The sequence below is a fragment of the Tamandua tetradactyla genome, chromosome 7 (assembly GCF_023851605.1).
Source record: "Tamandua tetradactyla isolate mTamTet1 chromosome 7, mTamTet1.pri, whole genome shotgun sequence".
NCBI lineage: Eukaryota > Metazoa > Chordata > Mammalia > Pilosa > Myrmecophagidae > Tamandua > Tamandua tetradactyla.
The window spans coordinates 144,166,490-144,185,085 of record NC_135333.1 but is presented as its reverse complement, the minus strand read 5'-3'; the positions used below and the strand labels follow the sequence as shown (position 1 = coordinate 144,185,085).

The window sequence follows — 18,596 nt, the reverse complement described above, 5'->3', positions numbered from 1 at the left end:
AGGACATTTGACAGTTTAACTTTTGCTGTTTTTGCTAATTGCAAATGACATTTAGTGATTTATAGTGACAATGATTTGAATTACTAAGGTTTAGATAATTGTGAGGTCCATGTGTGGCGATTGCTCAGAATCCCTTGGTTTTGTTGACAGACAATCATTCTGGCAAATATAATGACTCTTGTGATGTGATAAAAAAGCAGACAAACAGTCACTTTCCCTAACCCAAAAACAATTTTAAAAAGTCACTCGTTTGTGAAAAAGAACTCTGAAAAGAAAACCATCTGTTGGTGCTGTGGGAATATTTTCAAATATGATGATTTGTGATGTATTCAGAATATGTCTGTTGCTAGTTGGTAAATCTTCCTGACTTTATTCTTATAGTGGAATTCTAGGTTTAAAGGCAAGAATGTTTTAGGAGAAGGGACGATGGGATGGGGTGAAGGAAACATGTAGTTAAGTTAGTAAGGAACTGGGACATCTTTCAGGTAATAGGATTACTTTAGGCATGAAATAAAGGTATATTTTAATAATAATAATAATGATGGTTACCATATATTGAATATTACTTTGTTCCAGGTATATACAGTAGGATGCGAAAGATACTAACATTAAGCTTAAAAATTTAACACATTAGAAACATTGGCTCAGAGACATTAAGTTCTTACCCAAGCTCAAATTGTACGAAAGTAGCAGAAATCAGAATTTTAATGTAAGTCTATTTGACTCTGATCCTGCAGTATGTTATGCTGTCTTTCCTTTTAAAAACAAATAAAACCAAGAAACTATTTACTATTAAAATAATTCAAGTTTAGCCATAGTAAAAAAAATATGAATAAGTCTTTAGGCAAATTTATTCTTGGTAATTTAATGTTGAAGTATAAATTAAAATATGCAGAATTTAGATGGAAGAAGTAATCATCTGATTTTTGTTTAATACCTATTTGCAAGTTGATTATTTTCAAAATTCTCTTGTACACATTTTTAACTGTAGCCATGGAATTACCACCTAAACCTTTCACTCCATTTTATTCTTTGTGTTAGATAAGGAATATTGTTTGCTAAAAAATAATTTCACCAGCCTATCTGTTAAAATCAAAACTCATGAAGATTTAGGAAAAGAGTAAAGAAAATAAATGTATATCTCATTGTGGTAGAGAAGAGGGACATGCCTTCATTTCCTATTGCTGCTGTAACTAATTACCATAAACCTAGTGCTTAAAACAACATAAATTTATTCTTTTGCGATTTGGAATATCAGTAGTCCAAAAGGAGCCTGAAGGGACTAAAAGGGAGGTGTCAGCAGGAATGGTTCTTTCTGGAGACTTCAGAGGAGAATCCATTCCCTATTTCTTCTGGCTTGTAGACGCTGCTCATAGCCTCCTCCTCCATCTTCAAAGCCAGCTGTGTAGCATCTTCTCTTCCGTCTGACCTCTGCTTCCTCCTTACATCTTCTTTCTCTCACTCTGATCCTGCCTCCCTCTGCTGAGGTCCCTGGTGTTTATATTGGGCTCACTGTCTAATCCAGGATAATCTCCACATGTCAAGATCTTCAGCTTGATTACGTTCTGCAAAGTTCTTTTTACCATGTCAACTAACATTTCACACGTTCTGAGGATTAGCTCAGGGCCATCTCTGAGGGGCTTTTATTTAGCTTGCTGCACAAAAAGTTGATTTGAGGAAAATAAGAAAGAGCGATTAACCTCTTCATTATTTTCCATGTAGAAGTATTATATAATTTGTATGAATTATTTAAAATTATAGTAAGAATAACAATTTTATATTTACTTTTCTTTTTTCAAAGTATACTGCATGATAAATACACGAACTTGAATGGATTTAGAAGTTAAAGGAGTTGCTGCATCTCCTAGGAGCCAAACTCAGCCATTCTCTGTAAGAAAGAAACCACTACACGTACGTATTGTACATAATTTTCTCTGGTAGGAGACATTGAATAGTTTTCTGACTCCTTATGTTTTTAGGACTATCTATAATCATAAATGTTCAGGATCTGTATTGCCCAGATTTTAAGAATTGAACCATGAAAGTAAAGATTAAAAATTGGCTGCTGCTTAAAATGTACTGGGTTCCTATTTGGCATGATGGAAATGTTTTGATAATGGATGGTGTTGATAGTAGCACAACATTGTGAATATAATTAACAGTACTGAAATATATGTCTGAATGTGATTAAAAGGGGAAATGTCAGATTACATATGGTAATAGAATAAAAAATTTTAAAATATTGGCTGCTACTTGAGTTTGATTCTATTTTTTTAATTAAACTTATTATTGTTTTCCTTTTATTATTTAAAAAATTATTTGTGTTTGAATGCAGAAAATATTTTTAAAATAGTGGGAAGAAGATATCAGCATCTTCAATATTAGAAAAATGTTATTAACATTTTGGTGGACTTATATATAACTGGTACAACATTGTAACTTCATATATAGTATTGAATCCTGTTTTTCTGTGCAACATACAGCATAAGCATTTCCTAAAGTATTAAAAACTCTAAAATAACTTTAATGGTTATGTTATATAATATATGATGTAATTTATTTTCAGAGAAGTCTTGAAATAGCATAAACAAAACTCACTTTAAAATGTATGTTACAATTATTTAAAAATGGAATCATGGGTCTGGATTCTTTTGGATTTATTTATTTTGTACCTATAATGTACTTAGCACAATGCTGTGTTAAGGACAACAATAAATGAGCTGTCAATTCTTCTTTCAAGGAACTCCTAGTCTTGTAGGTGAAACAGTGTTAAAGTTTAACTGTGCAAATTGAAATTTAGTTGAACTAATAATAGTTATTATGATAATTTATTTTAATAATAATATGGAGTATTATAGAGAATAACATGGTATATATATTTTGATAGACATAGATGGTGCAGAAGGCAGCCAGAATAGAGGAGATTGCATGCTTAAAAATATTGACGTATGAAACACAGATAATCCAACTTTTTATTTGTATATTTAAAGAAAAATTAAACTATTTGGACAACTAATATTGTATTTTGGGTTAGCTAGGATGGAAAAGAATCTAGGCTTCTATTAGTAGGATCTTTATTATTCTCAACCTTCATAATTTTACAGTTGTATATTTCATTGATTAATTAAATGCAAATTTTAAGCTACTTTGTCCATATACCCAGGATAGAATTGGGTAAATATCAAGTTTAATTTAGCAATATATAAAAAAAGTAAGGTATAGCCTCTTGTTATTCTTACAATTTCAAAAATCAGTGCTTGTAGCTTATCAGAACCCGTGGTAAATGTTTTAATGACTTTATCAGTTAGTTCTTACAACAAACCTTAGAGTTAGATACTATTATCAGCATACTTTTAGGCAGGGAAGAACTGAGGTTCTTAGAAATTAAGCTCTTTACCAAAGTCATTTATCTAAGTAGCAGAGCCAGGATTTTGCACTCCAGTTTTGACTCTAAGACCTGTGCTCTTTATATTAAGCCATTTCCTTTATATGAATGAGGTAGTGCTTTGGCTAATGCTTTGGGTTTCTTAGAATGCACAATATTATGATTTCATTCTGAATTACTTTGATGATTGAGTCAGAGCAGCTATTTTTGTTGGTCAAAATATCAACTGCAGTATTATGGCTTTTCCCACTGGTTGATTGGTGATCATATTTTGAAGGCTTCAATTTTTTTGTTGTTATTAATTGCCAAAGAAAGCTCATTGTTTAAGTTCTTAAAAGAATGATTACTGTATTTACCATTTTCTGCCAAAATAATACACTAGTAGGAAGATCTTACTGATGGTGGAATTTAGGGGACAGGTTTATGCATATCTTAGAACTGCTGTTTCTTAAGGGAAAAAAAATCCCAAATGTCTCATATAGTGTATAGTAAAGTATCAATATATTAATTATTGGCTATCATTTGTGAAGCATTTTAAGAGAGAATTAAAGGTCAGAAATAATACACTTTTAAAAAAATGGTGCTTAAAATAACAAATGCCAGTGTTATAAATATCAATAATTGATAAAAACATGTATAAGAGCAGAAAAAGCTGTTCAGCCCAAATGATAATCAAAGAAATACAAATGAAAATATTTATATATCTTTATGCCTCTGTTAAATTGGAAAAAATATTTAATATTATGAGTACTCGGAATTAAAGATGGTGCATTGTAAATTGGTATAGTGTTGGAATGTGATTGACAGTGTGTATTTGAAAACAAAAATTTTCAAATTATTTGATCTCATTAACTCCACTCCTCACAATATGTTCTTAGAGAATCGTCCAAAATAGTCTACAATGTAGGAAAAAAACAGATGATAAGGTATTTTTTACAGTGCTTTTTTTAAAAATAGTAAAAGAGTATTGGAAAATATATAGCAGTTGAAGAATACAAGGTAAATTATGGCACTTCCTCAATATGCAATAAATTATAAACATAAAAATTTAGAAATAGCTTATAATAAAAGGTGAAGAAGACACAGAGCAAAAATACCCAGCTTTTTCTGTAAAGGGCCAGGTGGCTAGTATTTTTGACTCTGTGGGCTATGCAGTCTCTGCTGCAACCACTCAACTCTGCTATTGTTGTGTGAACACAGTTTTAGACAAATCATCAACGAATTAGCTTGGTTGTGTTCCAATAAAAGTTCATTTGCAAAAACAGGAATGTGAGACATATTTTTGCTGACCCTTGATCTAGAGACTTATAAACTATAACATCTTTCTTCTGGATTGACTGGCATAATTTTGTTGGAACTAGACAAGAAAAGTATTAACCGCCATTCTAAAAAAAGCTATGCTTTGACTTCTGTAGACTATTTGTAGGCCTGTTCACACATTTCTGGGGCAGAATGATAAGGATTAACTGTCATAACTGTGGTGTATTTAGGGTTTTCTCTAAAGTTAGATGATGACATGATGTTTCCCAAAAACAGTTAAGAAAACCTTTGATATGTGATGAACGTGTGCTGCTTTTTTAAAGCTATGTTAAATATATAGTTCCATTTAAATGATCATTTTAAAAATTTACCATTTCTATATTTTAACTATTTATTATGATATTGTTTAAAACAATCTTGTACTAAACTTGATATGGAGCAGAATTTGTATTTCCTTACTTTTATGTTCAATTAGAGTGATGAAACTCAGAATTGAATGTAATTTCTGTACTTGCTATCCATAGCACAAAAAATGATGAATTAGATAACATTTCAGAAGTGAAGTACAAGTCCTGATGGGTGAATTATTTCTTGCTTCAGTTAACTTGCACTTTTCCTAAGATATATACGTATTATCTCATAGTGGCTGAGCTCACTGTAATTTTCATGTCTTTGCACAATTTTTTGGTAATAAGATTGACTATTTACAAATACATACCTGTTTAGATATGGTACTTCCTTGATTGAGACACTGTAAGGTTCTAATGTTTAAAAACTCCAGAACTTGTAACAACCCTGACCTGTACCTCGTCACACTCTGGATTTAACCCCTTTGCACCTGCAAATGCTTACTTGTGAAACCACGTAGCACAAGTTGTTCCTCCTGCTTGAAGCAATTTTCTCCCTCCTCTCTCCATCTAGCTAGCTCCAGCTTAACCTTCAGAGCTCAGTTTAAAGGTCACTTCTTTTGCAAATGCTATCTGAACTAGGTTAATTCTAGGCTGAGCACACATGCTTTGAACAGTTGCTCTATCATAGCCCTTATTTTTCACATTATTTGTTTGAGGAGTATCTTCCCTGGAAGATAGAGTGTGATGAGTGTAAGGATTACTTATCTTGCTCATCGTTTCATCTCTGTATCTCAAGCACAGTAGGGAGGGAGTTAATAAATATTTCTTATATGAAGTTTATTGAAAAAAATGGTAATTGCCTTTATTGTATTGATGTATTGCTTATCGTTTAAAGTGCAAAAAATAAATTTTTATTTATTTTTTTCTTATTGAAGCAAGGCGTGACTTCTGAATCATGGGCAACCCAGAATCCATGCCCGCCTGTGTAAGTCACATTTCTTCACATTTGGACTGTATAGTAGTCAAATATTTTTGATATATTGACATATAAAAAGAAAAAGAAAGCAAAATTATATATGCAGGTAGGTATCATTATGAGCCACGGGAAAATTTATATTTGTATGGAAATCCTGAAAAATCACTATGCCAAAATTAAAATAGCTCTTGTAATAGGATGGGCAGGAGTATGGGTAATACCTTATTTTAAAATTTTTCTTTAATTTTTTTCTTACTTTTTACTGAAAAAGTTAAAATATTGCTTTATTTGGAAAATTTAGCTAAATAAATTTATTAAGGAAACACCTAAAATTTTGCATTTTATAGTTGGGATAGTCAGAATGCACTTAATGGTAGATTTATATATGCTTTAATTTTATCATGATGAATATGACAGTTTTATCAATCTTGTTTAAAGTGTTTTATTTTTGGACTATAATGCATTAATTTGTCTTTTATTTTTTGCATTATTTTTGTCTTTTAAAATTTGGAATTATGAGTTTTTATATTCTTTTCAAGTATTTTAGACTATTGGGCTTAGAAAATTGAGATTAAAACCCAAGTAATTTATTAGGCTACTAACCACATGAAACTGACATTTTTGTAGATAAAAGGATGCGTAAATAATAGATATCTGTATGCATATCTAGACATAAAGAATAGAGCTAGTTACAAGTGTTAGATACAAGATACTGAGTATGAAACATTGGCTACAGTCAATGATGTGCTGGTAAATGTTTAGCAACTAGTTTTCTGAAAGTTTATTATAAATTTTATTTATTTATTATAAATGAACTTGTTTATATGTTAATTATAAATTTTCTGATATAAAGGATGCATAGCAAACAATTTACAACTACTAATAAAATATATAAACTTTTTATTCTTATGCTTTCTTTGATTTTTGCTGAGCTCTTAAATTTGTGGCCAAGCTAGCGATGCATTTAATGAACCAATGTAATTCCAACATGAGTGTTCATTGATATTTTCATTTACTTTAGAGTGACATGAGTGACTCCTTTGCTGAATTGAATAATGGTTTTGAATGCCAGACGCTATTTCCTCAGTTTTTGTGCTCTTTGCAATGTGACAACTGCAAATGTGGTACATTTTAAAGTTTAATCTATATTATTAATATTTCTTCACCACTTTTTAAATTCTAGCGATCAACAAAAAAATATATCAAGTCCTGATTTATAGCATTTGTTATGAAATCACCCATCCTAGCTGATTTCAAATGCCTATGTGACATGACGGAACATAGAGTTAGGAGGAGATGTGCACCATTATATTATTTTACAGATACAACCGATGTAAATAACTGCTACAGTATAGATAATAGTGAAATACAGTAAAATCATTAGGCGGTGGTGTGTTTTGAGCACTTATCACCTCTGTTTTAAACATAATTTATTTAATTGTAAGTTAAATTTAATTAAAAATAAATGTATTAAACAACCAGCTTGAACAAGTATTGAACATCTGATAAAAGCCTCTCAGAAGCCATTATGAGGTGGGCTTCAGTGTACCACTTTCTATGAAATGTAACATATATGATTTGTAATCCCCAATTCTATTTTTAAAAGTTATGGGATGTATAGATTATTTCTTTCAGGGTTCCACGGCTTGACTTGGGAAGCCTTGTTGACTCTGATGATGAGGTAATTTTTACGTGATATTTAATATAATAAATATCTGGACACAATATTATATAGAGAATAAATAAATATCATTTAATTTTATTTTTAGGATGATTTTTCATATGTTCCACTTAATACAGCACATATTCCTTTTAACCCACCAAATTCATCTTCTGCCCTTGGTTGGGTCACACCATTTCAAATACCATATACTCAGAATCATCTAAAGGAACTGGTTAGTATTTATTTATTACCAACTTTCAGAATTATTATGCATTATTAGAAATGGTTATTAGAAAATTATTATTAATATTTAATCTAGAAATGTTGTTTATTCAGTCCATGTTTTGTCCATTTAAAATATTTTATATTTTAAAATCAGAAACTGTAATGTTGGTGAGATAATTTTGCTTTGTTTTGATTTTTTTTCTCACAGGTGGTAAACTCAATAGCAATGACATTATAAATTTTCTTGTAATTTGTTAAGGTACAGGCATATACTAATATGGAATCCAGGAAATTGGTAAAATATTAGATCATATTTTGCTTGTTTAATAATGTAACAAGCTTCATGCTTTAGACTACTAGAATACTGCAGGTTAGTAAGTAACTTTACTTATTCCAAGGTGTCTCTTTGGGATATGTTTATATTTGAAAGAAAATCTAGTGTTTTATTTCACATTATTTATTCCAGTCCTTGCTCTCTAATCCACCAGAATGCAAATGCTGATCTGTATTCCAAGTGTAAGGCTTGCTTTTCTGTTTGCCTTAGTCTTTTTTCAATAGCTAGCTCTATTCATGTTATCTTAGTCTTATTTTGGATAAATTTGCATGAACAGTACTCTGTAACATGCTACAGATTTCACCATGAAGCTTTTCCTCTTCCTTCTCTAGGTCAGATTTATCAGATGGTCTCAACTTTTTTCTAGCAGTGGACTGACCGGCTTTGTGAGGCTCCTTTTAGAATGTCTGTTTCTCTCTGGGCCAATATGTATGCCCCTGTGTTTGCTTAGCACTCCTTTTAATTTCTCTTATTCTCTGGTCTGTACTCTCTCACTCCAATGGAAAAGTGACAGGGAACCAAATAATATCAGAAGATGGTGGTATCTCAGTTGTCCAGAAATGACAGCCAGTGCTTCTCTGTATTAATGATTGCCAGTTCCTCAGTACTAGTCATTTCCAGTTCCTATGACTGTTCCAGAAGAAAGTCTTGACAATGGAGTTCTCCTTAGGAAGAAAAAAAAAAGTCTTTCTAAAACACCTGTAAGGCAAGGAAAGTCATGGTTCTTCGCTCATATTATTTTAGAGCCAGTACTGATTTCAACTTAGAAACAAGGTGCACTCTTATTGTATATTTAGGACCAGTGTTCATTCTGTGCAGTTCTGTCTTGCTGTGACTGTTCAGTGGTGCTGTACCAGATAAATGTTTTAAACCTCATCTCTGCTTACAGCATGGAGTATAATAGTCTGTTTCTTCGACTTAAATGTAAGGGAAATAATAAAGCTGCCAACATCAATACGAAACACTAATAACTATTTTGATTTTTTTTTCTAGTGGGTAGTATGATTTTTTCTTTTTTACCTCTAGGAGCAAAATGTAATACCTGAAAATTTACCAGGACCAACCAGCAAATATCAACTTAAATATCAACAATATAAGACTGAAATGAAAGAGGGATATAAACAGTATAGTCAAAGAAATGCTGAGAAGAAAAAATCAAATGTCACATGCCAGCAGGCTCCAAAAAACAAGATAGATGAAAAGGTAATGTGCTGGACTTTAAAAAATTCTAATTGGGGAATTTAAAGAAAACAGTGCGCAGATTACAGACCCATTTTTTGTCTCACTTATCTTGATATTAACTATAATAATTGTAAAATTTAATTTTATAATTTAAGTGTAGACATGCCCACATATTAACTTTACAAAGACACAATATAGACAATATAGTTATAATAGTTGCTAACTTTTATTGAATGCTTACTATATGTCAGTTACTTTTATAAGTGTTGTACATGTATTATCTCATTAATTCTTTTTTAGTAAAGTAAGCATCATCATTAATCCACATTTTACCTATGAGTAAAGCAAGGTGCAATGGTTATTTAATGCCTTCCTTTGTTTAAACTCAGTTATTCTTAATATATATTAAGGTTTGTTTATTATTTTTATGAATAGTGTGTACAAGGTGAAGAAGCGGTCATGGATGATTTTACAACTCTGGATAGGAAAGCCCTCTTCCAGCAAGGTTATGCAGACAACCCTGACAATTCGCAGCAGAGAACAAGAAAATTTGAGGCAGTATGTTATTAGTATTTTTCCTTAGTTATTTGATAAGCCATTAGGATGGTTTTCTTTTTGAGGCTGTATAGAGTTACAGTTGAATCTGGATAGAGGTAACTATTCATTATTGTGCAACTTGAGTCTTTATTTTGATAAATTGACTTGTTTTTGTGTAAATATTGTCTCGACTCTTTAGGAGTTCTGCAAACATTTTTTTATACTATTCATAATGTTAATTGGCTGCTAATCTATATTAGTGGTGGTGTTTGTTATCTCCCACCAAGAAAATAATCTGTTTAGTTTTTGAAAAAATCTAGCATTATTAGAGAAATTCACGTGGTTTCTGGAGCATTCCAGAAATAAGGTAATTTTTCTTTGGGAAAAATAAAGTAAAACTCCATGCTCTCAATATTAATTTTAAATTAAAAAAAATCTTTTATAAAAAAATTAGATTAAGTTTTATGAGTATTGCTTAAAGCAGTTCTGGTATAAGGAGATAATTATAACATTTGCATAGTGTCCTGGGATAAGTGGACCAAGCTGCTTAAAGTTGGAGTCCAGTGGCTACCCCAGGTACCCCTGGGCGATTAATATCATAGGCACACCTATAACTGATGTACCTATATATGGTGACGTACAAATTGGGAAAACCCTGGTTCGATAACCTAAATAATAATAAAACAATATGGTTTGGCTGGTTACATTATCATTATCATTGAGGCAAAATTCAGTATATATTTTGTTTGGGTTACAAGCATCCAAAATTATTATCTTCCGAAATGAAAGCAACAGGTAGTCAGTCTCTGCATGGGTACCCCCCGTTGCTATATTTGTTATAATTATTTCTCTAAAACCAGTCACATGTTATTCTCTAGGCCCATTGTCTTTAGTATTTATGCTTAATGGAATAAAGAGTATTACCAGGATTATGCTAAAAATAAAAGAACTACTTTAGAAGGTGAAAAAAAATTTTTTTATCCCAAATATAAGGCTTATTTTGATATATTCCTTGCAGTTATAGTTGAAATGGATTATACCAATACTTAAAGCCCATCAGATATTTTATTATAATCCACGAGTCATTTGCATGGGTGAACTTCTTTTCCTTAAAGAATTGCATTAAATAGTGGAAATATACCTAAATTTACCATCAAGTAAGTTTTACTTTTTTTTTTTTATGTAGCACTTATTTATCTGGCTTTTTCAAGGAAATATGTATATGAGTAAACTTTCAAGGCATCTTAAAGTGCTATCAATCTTGTTACAAAATATAAATAGAAACTTCATTATTTAATTAACTACTTAAATGGTCAATGGAAGCAGTGAATCTGTGGCTTGTATGTCAGTCTCTTCTCATTTTTTGTCACTTTTTATTGTCATCAGAACCTTTCCATCAGTGTGACTTCTGTTTCATGTTTACTCAGACCTCTAAGTCAGTGTCCTGGTATGAGCCACCATCATCCCCAACACTTAGGGTGAGCTTTCTGCGTGCCCTATGGTGATCCTCCTCAGCTCCTTTGCTTACTGCAGGGTTTTACATCTCTGATCTGGCTGTAGCTGATCCAAAGTCTGGCCTTTGGTTAAGTCCCTTTCTGAATATAATTTCAATATATTTTAGTCACTATCCATGTTTTAAATCACCCTAAATATTTATAAAATGTACTTTCTTTATCTCTAAGTCAAACAAATTTTCTCATTTTAATTGCTATTTTAAATCCATTACTAAACAAAAAAATAATTAAAAAGTGTCACGAGCTTAGAGAACAGCACAAGATGCAATTAAATACCAAACAATATATATTTTATATATGAGCATATTTGGATGTTTAAATTATACATCTAATATTTCTTCCAAACAAAAAACTAAATTTGATTATAAGCAAACATTAAATTACTGTGCTCAACTTCTTCAAATTTCTTAGGAGATTTACTTTTAGTTTTTTTTTTTTTTTTTTTTTTTTAGCAAGATAAAGCTTTATTTTTTCCTCTCATGTAAGAAAAGTCTAAAGCAAGGAGTTTGGCACAGGGATAGAGGCTCTCAGAAATTTCCAGGCACACAGGAGATTTTGTTGTTTGTTCCACACCCATGCACGGGGCTTCCAGCCTCAGTGGTGGTTCATAGGCACAGATGCTATCCAACTCTTTCAAGGAGGAAAGGCCTAACTAAACCAGCCAAGGCAGCTTCCAGCATCTTCCATCCATAGACAGTCACTTTGCAAAGGAGCCTGGGAGGTGTAGTTTTCAGCTTGACATAATACCTCCTACAAGCAAATAAAGTTTCAATAAAAAGAGGGAAGATGATAACAGGGCGTTAGTTAGCAGTCTGCGCGAAGTTGTCCTACTTTCTCACTGATGCAAAAAATGCTATAATGAATATCTGTGACATACTATGAGGTATTTTTTTTTTAACTCATTCCCAAGTGTGTTCTAGGTGTTTGCGGTTTTCGTTTACTACCTCATAGGTGATTTTTAAAAAAAAATTTTTATTAATTAAAAAAAAATTACAAGAAGCACAAACATTCCCAACGCATACACTCAGCAATTCACAATATCAACTATGTGATGATATTACATAGTTGCATATTCATCATCATGATCATTTCCCACACATTTGCATCAATTCAGAAAAAGACATAAAAAGACAACAGAAAAATAAAACAAAAACAGAAAAAAAAATTTTACACACTATACCCCTTACCCCTTGCTTTCATTGATCACTAGCATTTCAAACTAAATTTATTTTAACATTTGTTCCCCATATTATTTATTTTTATTCCATATATTCTACTCATCTTTTGACAAGGTAGATAAAAGGAGCATCAGACACAAGGTTTTCACAATCACACAGTCACATTGTGAAAGCTATATCATTATACTATCATCATCAAGAAACATGGCTACTGGAACACAGCTCTACATTTTCAGGCAGTTCCCTCCAGCCTCTCCATTACATCTTAAATAACAAGATGATATCTACTTGATGCATAAGAATAACCTCCAGGATAACCTCTCGACTCTGTTTGGAATCTCTCAGCCATTGACACTTTGTCTCATTTCCCTCTTCCCCCTTTTGGTCTAGAAGGTTTTCTCAATCCCTTGATGCTAAGTCTCAGCTCATTCTAGGGTTTTTCTCAATCCCTTGATGCTGAGTCTCCACTCATTCCAAGATCTCTGTCCCACGTTGCCAGGAAGGTCCACACGCCTGGGAGTCATGTCCCATGTAGAGAGGGGTAGAGTGATGAGACTGCTTGTTGTGTTGACTGGAGAGAGGGGCCACATCTGAGCAACAAAAGAGGCTCTCTTGGGGATGACTCTTAGGCCTAAATTTTAAGTAGACTTGACCTATCCTTTGCAGGGTTAAGTTTCATATGAACAAACCCCAAGACTGGGGCCTCTGCCTATAGCTTTGGTTGTCCACACTGTTTGTGAGAATATCAAGAATTCAACTTGGGGAAGCTGAATTTCTCCCCATCCTCATCACTCCCCAAAGGGGGCTTTGCAGATACTTTTCCACTCACTGATCGAATCACTCTGGGATTCATCAGGGCATCACTCTGGACAAACCAACAAAATCTCATGTCCTACCTGAGATTCCAAGTACTTATGGCATTCAATCAAACTATCTACATAAGTTATATTAGGAAATGCACTAGTCAAAATATTAATTTTGTAACAGATAACATTTTTTGCTTTAGTCTCACACAGAAGGTGACATTTTAAAATATTAATTACCATCTTTTTTCAGTACCCTGCAATAATGACATTCCTTTGTTCTTCCTCATGCAAAAACATTTTTAAAATTGTGCCTTGTACATTTCACTGTTATTATACACTCTAGGCATTCCTAGATTATACCATCTCGATCTTTAACATCTATCTTTCTGATTTCAATATGTCCCCAGCCCTCCTCCCTCTATCATTCTCACATGCAGCTTCATTCAGTGTTTTAACATAATTATATTACAGTTAGGTAGTATTGTGCTGTCCATTTCTGAGTTTTTGTATCCAGTCCTGTTGCACAGTCTGTATCCCTTCAGCTCCAATTACCCATTATCTTACCCTATTTCTATCTCCTGATGGTCTCTGTTATGAACAATTTATTCCAAGTTTATTCACTAATGTCAGTTCATGTCAATGAGACCATACAGTATTTTTCCTTTAGTTTTTGGCTAGTCTCACTCAGCATAATGTTCTCAAGGTCCATCCATGTTGTTATATACTTCATAAGTTTATTCTGTCTTAAAGCTGCATAATATTCCATCGTATGTATATACCACAATTTGTTTAGCCACTCGTCTGTTGATGGACATTTTGGCTGTTTCCATCTCCTTGCAATTGTAAATAATGCTGCTATAAACATTGGTGTGCAAATGTCCGTTTGTGTCTTTGCCCTTATGTCCTTTGAGTAGATACCTAGCAATGGTATTGCTGGGTCATATGGCAATTCTATATTCAGCTTTTTGAGGAACCACCAAACTGCCTTCCACAGTTGTTGCACCATTTGACATTCCCACCAACAGTGAATAAGTGTGCCTCTTTCTCCACATCCTCTCCAGCACTTGTCATTTTCTGTTTTGTTGATAATGGCCACTCTGGTTGGTGTGAAATGATATCTCATTGTGGTTTTGATTTGCATTTCTCTAACGGCCAGGGATGTTGAGCATCTCTTCTTGTGCCTTTGGCCATTTGTATTTCCACTTCTGAGAAGTGTCTGTTCAAGTCTTTTTCCCATTTTGTAATTGGATTAGCTGTCTTTTTGTTGTTGAGTTGAACAATCTCTTTATAAATTCTGGATATACTAGACCTTCATCTGATATGTCATTTCCAAATATTGTCTCCCATTGTGTAGGCTGTCTTTTTACTTCATCAAAGATGAAGTTCTTTGATGCACGAAAGTATTTAATTTTGAGGAATTCCCATTTATTTCTTTATTTCTTCAGTGCTCTTGCTTTAGGTGTAAGGTCTATAAAACCGCCTCCAATTATAAGATTTATAAGATATTTCCCTACATTTTCCACTAACTTTTTTATGGTCTTAGACTTGATGTTTAGATCTTTGATCCATTTTGAGTTAACGTTTGTATAGGGTGTGAGAAACGGGGCCTCTTTCATTCTTTTGCATGTGGATATTCAGTTCTCTAGGCACAATTTATTGAAGAGACTCTTCTGTCCCAGGTGAGTTGGCTTGACTGCCTTATCAAAGATCAAATGTCCATAGATGAGAGGGTCTATATCTGAACACTCTATTCAATTCCATTGGTCAATATATCTATCTTTATGCCAGTACCATGCTGTTTTGACCACTGTGGCTTCATAATATGCCTTAAAGTCAGGCAGCGTGAGACCTCCAGCTTCGTTTTTTTTCCTCAAGATACTTTTAGCAATTCGGGGCACCCTGCCCTTCCAGATAAATTTGCTTATTGTTTTTTCTATTTCTGAAAAGTAAGTTGTTGGGATTTTGATTGGTATTGCATTGAATCTATAAATCAGTTTAGGTAGAATTGACATCTTAACTATATTTAGTCTTCCAATCCATCAACACGGTATGCCCTTCCATCTATTTAGGTCTTCTGTGATTTCTTTTAACAGTTTCTTGTAGTTTTCTTTGTATAGGTCTTTTGTCTCTAGTTAAATTTATTCCTAAGTATTTTATTCTTTTAGTTGCAATTGTAAATGGAATTTGTTTCTTGATTCCCCCTCAGCTTGTTCATTACTATTGTATAGAAATGCTACAGATTTTTGAATGTTGATCTTGTACCCTGCCACTTTGCTGTACTCGTTTATTAGCTCTAGTAGTTTTGCTGTGGATTTTTCAGGGTTTTAGACAGATAGTATCATATCATCTGCAAACAGTGATAGTTTTACTTCTTCCTTTCCAATTTTGATGCCTTGTATTTCTTTTTCTTTTCTAATTGCTCTGGCTAGAACTTCCAACACAGTGTTGAATAACAGTGGTGATAGTGGACATCCTTGTCTTGTTCCTGATCTTAGGGGGAAAGTTTTCAGTTTTTCCCCACTGAGGACGATATTAGCTGTGGGTTTTTCATATATTCCCTTTATCATTTTAAGGAAATTCCCTTGTATTCCTATCCTTTGAAGTATTTTCAACAGGAGAGGATGTTGAATTTTGTCAAATGCCTTCTTTGCATCAATTGAGATGATCATGTGATTTTTCTGCTTTGATTTGTTGATATGGTGTATTACATTAATTGATTTTCTTATGTTGAACCATCCTTGCATACCTGGGATGAATCCTACTTGTTCATGATGTATAATTCTTTTAATGTGGTGCTGGATTTGATTTGCTAGAATTTTGTTGAGGATTTTTGCATCTATATTCATTAAAGAGATTAGTCTGTAGTTTTCTTTTTTAAATATCTTTGCCTGGTTTTAGTATGAGGGTGATGTTGGCTTCATTAGAATGAATTAGGTAGTTTACCCTGCACTTCAATTTTTTTGAAGAGTTTGAGCAGGATTGGTACTAATACTTTCTGGAATGTTTGGTAGAATTCACATGTGAAGCCATCTGGTCCTGGACTTTTCTTTTTGGGAAGCTTTTTAATGACTGATTCAATTTCTTTACTTGTGATTGGTTTGTTGAGGTCATCTATTTCTTCTTGAGTCAAAGTTGGTTGTTCATGCCTTTCTAGGAAGTTGTTCATTTCATCTACATTGTTGTATTTATTTGCATAAAGTTGTTCATAGTATCCTGTTATTACCTCCTTTATTTCTGTGGGGTCAGTGGTTATGTCTCATCTTCCATTTCTGATCTTATTTATTTTCATTCTCTCTCTTCTTCTTTTTGTCAATCTTGGTAAGGGCCCATCAATCTTATTGATTTTCTCAAAGAATCAACTTCTGGTTTTATTGATTTTCTCTATTGTTTTCATATTCTCAATTTCATTTATTTCTACTCTATTCTTTGTTATTTCTTTCCTTCTGCTTGCTTTTGGGTTGGTTTGCTGTTCTTTCTCCAGTTCCTCCAAGTGGACAGTTGATTCCTCTATTTTTGCCCTTTCTTCTTTTCTGATATAGGCATTTAGGGCAATAAATTTCCCTCTTAGCACTGCCTTTGCTGCATCCCATAAGTTTTGATATGTTGTGTTTTCATTTTCATTTGCCTCGAGATATTTACTGATTTCTCTTGTAATTTCTTCCTTGACCCACTGGTTGTTTAAGAGTGTTGTTGAGCCTCCACATATGTGTCAATTTTCTGGCACTTTGCCTATTATTGATTTCCAACTTCATTCCCTTATGATCTGAGAAAGTGTTTTGTATGATTTCAATCTTTTTAAATATGTTGAGACTTGCTTTGTGACCCAGCATATGGTCTATCTTTGAGAATGATCCATGAGCACTTGAGAAAAAGGTGTATCCTGCTGTTGTGGGGTGTAATGTCCTATAAATGTCTGTTAAGTCTTGCTCATTTATTGTAATATTCAAATTCTCTGTTTCTTTACTGATCCTCTGTCTAGATGTTCTGTCCATTGATGAGAGTGGGGAATTGAAGTCTCCAACTATTATGGTAGATGTGTCTATTTCCCTTTTCAGTGTTTGCAGTGTTTGCCTCATGTTTTTGGGGGCATTCTGGTTCAGTGCATAAATATTTATGATTGTTATGTCTTCATGTTGAATTGTTCCTTTTATTAGTACATAGTATCCTTCTTTGTCTCTTTTAACTGTTTTACATTTGAGGTCTAATTTGTTGGATATCAGTATAGCTACACCTGCTCTTTTCTGGTTGTTATTTGCATGAAATATCTTTTCCCAACCTTTCACTTTCAACCTATGTTTATCTTTGGGTCTAAGATGTGTTTCCTGTATACAGCATATAGAAGGATCCTTTTTTTTATTCCATTCTGCCAGTCTATGTCTTTTGATTGGGAGTTCAATCCATTAACATTTAGTGTTATTACTGTTTGGGTAGTACTTTCCTCTTCCATTTTGCCTTTTGTATTTTGTCTGTCATATCGTATTTTCCTTTTTCTACACTCTTCTCCACACCTCTCTCTTCTGTCTTTTCATCTCTGTCTCTAGTGCTCTCTTTAGTATTTCTTTCAGAGCTGGTCTCTTGGTCACAAATTCTCTCAGTGATTTTTTGTCTGAAAATGTTTTAATTTCTCCCTCATTTTTTAAGGACAATTTTGCTGGGTATAGGATTCTTGATTGGCAGTTTTTCTCTTTTAGTAATTTAAATATATCTTCCCACTGTCTTCTTGGCTCCATGGTTTCTGCTGAGGAATCTACACATAGTCTTATTGGATTTCCCTTGTATGTGATGGATTGCTTTTCTCTTGCTGCTTTCAAGATCCTCTCTTTCTCTTTGACCTCTGACATTCTGACTAGTAAGTGTCTTAGAGAACGTCTATTTGGATCTATTCTCTTTGGGGTACGCTGCACTTCTTGGATCTGTAATTTTAGGTCTTTCATAAGAGTTGGGAAATTTTCAGTGATAATTTCTTCCATTAGTTTTTCTCTTTCTTTTCCCTTCTCTTCTCCTTCCGGGACCCCCACACCACGTATATTTGTGCTCTTCATATTATCATTCAGTTCCCTGAGTCCCTGCTCATATTTTTCCATTTTTTTCCCTATAGTTTCTGTATCTTGTCGGATTTCAGATTTCCATCCTCCAGTTCACTAATTCTAACCTCTGTTTCTTGAAATCTACCATTGTAGGTTTGC

General features: G+C 33.1%; 1 protein-coding gene across 11 annotated transcripts in view; it reads left to right on the top strand.

Moving 5' to 3' along the window:
- CAPS2 (calcyphosine 2) overlaps positions 1-18,596 on the top strand; it is a 94,766-nt gene that overhangs the window by 16,183 nt on the left and 59,987 nt on the right. For 6 of the 11 annotated variants that reach the window (XM_077111457.1, XM_077111459.1, XM_077111454.1 and 3 more), the window contains 6 exons: positions 1,802-1,911; positions 5,931-5,980; positions 7,607-7,652; positions 7,741-7,866; positions 9,220-9,396; positions 9,811-9,933. In XM_077111457.1, coding sequence (XP_076967572.1) covers positions 1,831-1,911; positions 5,931-5,980; positions 7,607-7,652; positions 7,741-7,866; positions 9,220-9,396; positions 9,811-9,933 — 603 coding nt within the window. In that variant the 5' untranslated portion in view covers positions 1,802-1,830. The remainder of the gene's footprint in view (positions 1-1,801; positions 1,912-5,930; positions 5,981-7,606; positions 7,653-7,740; positions 7,867-9,219; positions 9,397-9,810; positions 9,934-18,596) is intronic. The other 5 variants (XM_077111462.1, XM_077111460.1, XM_077111465.1 and 2 more) reach the window with 5 other exon arrangements.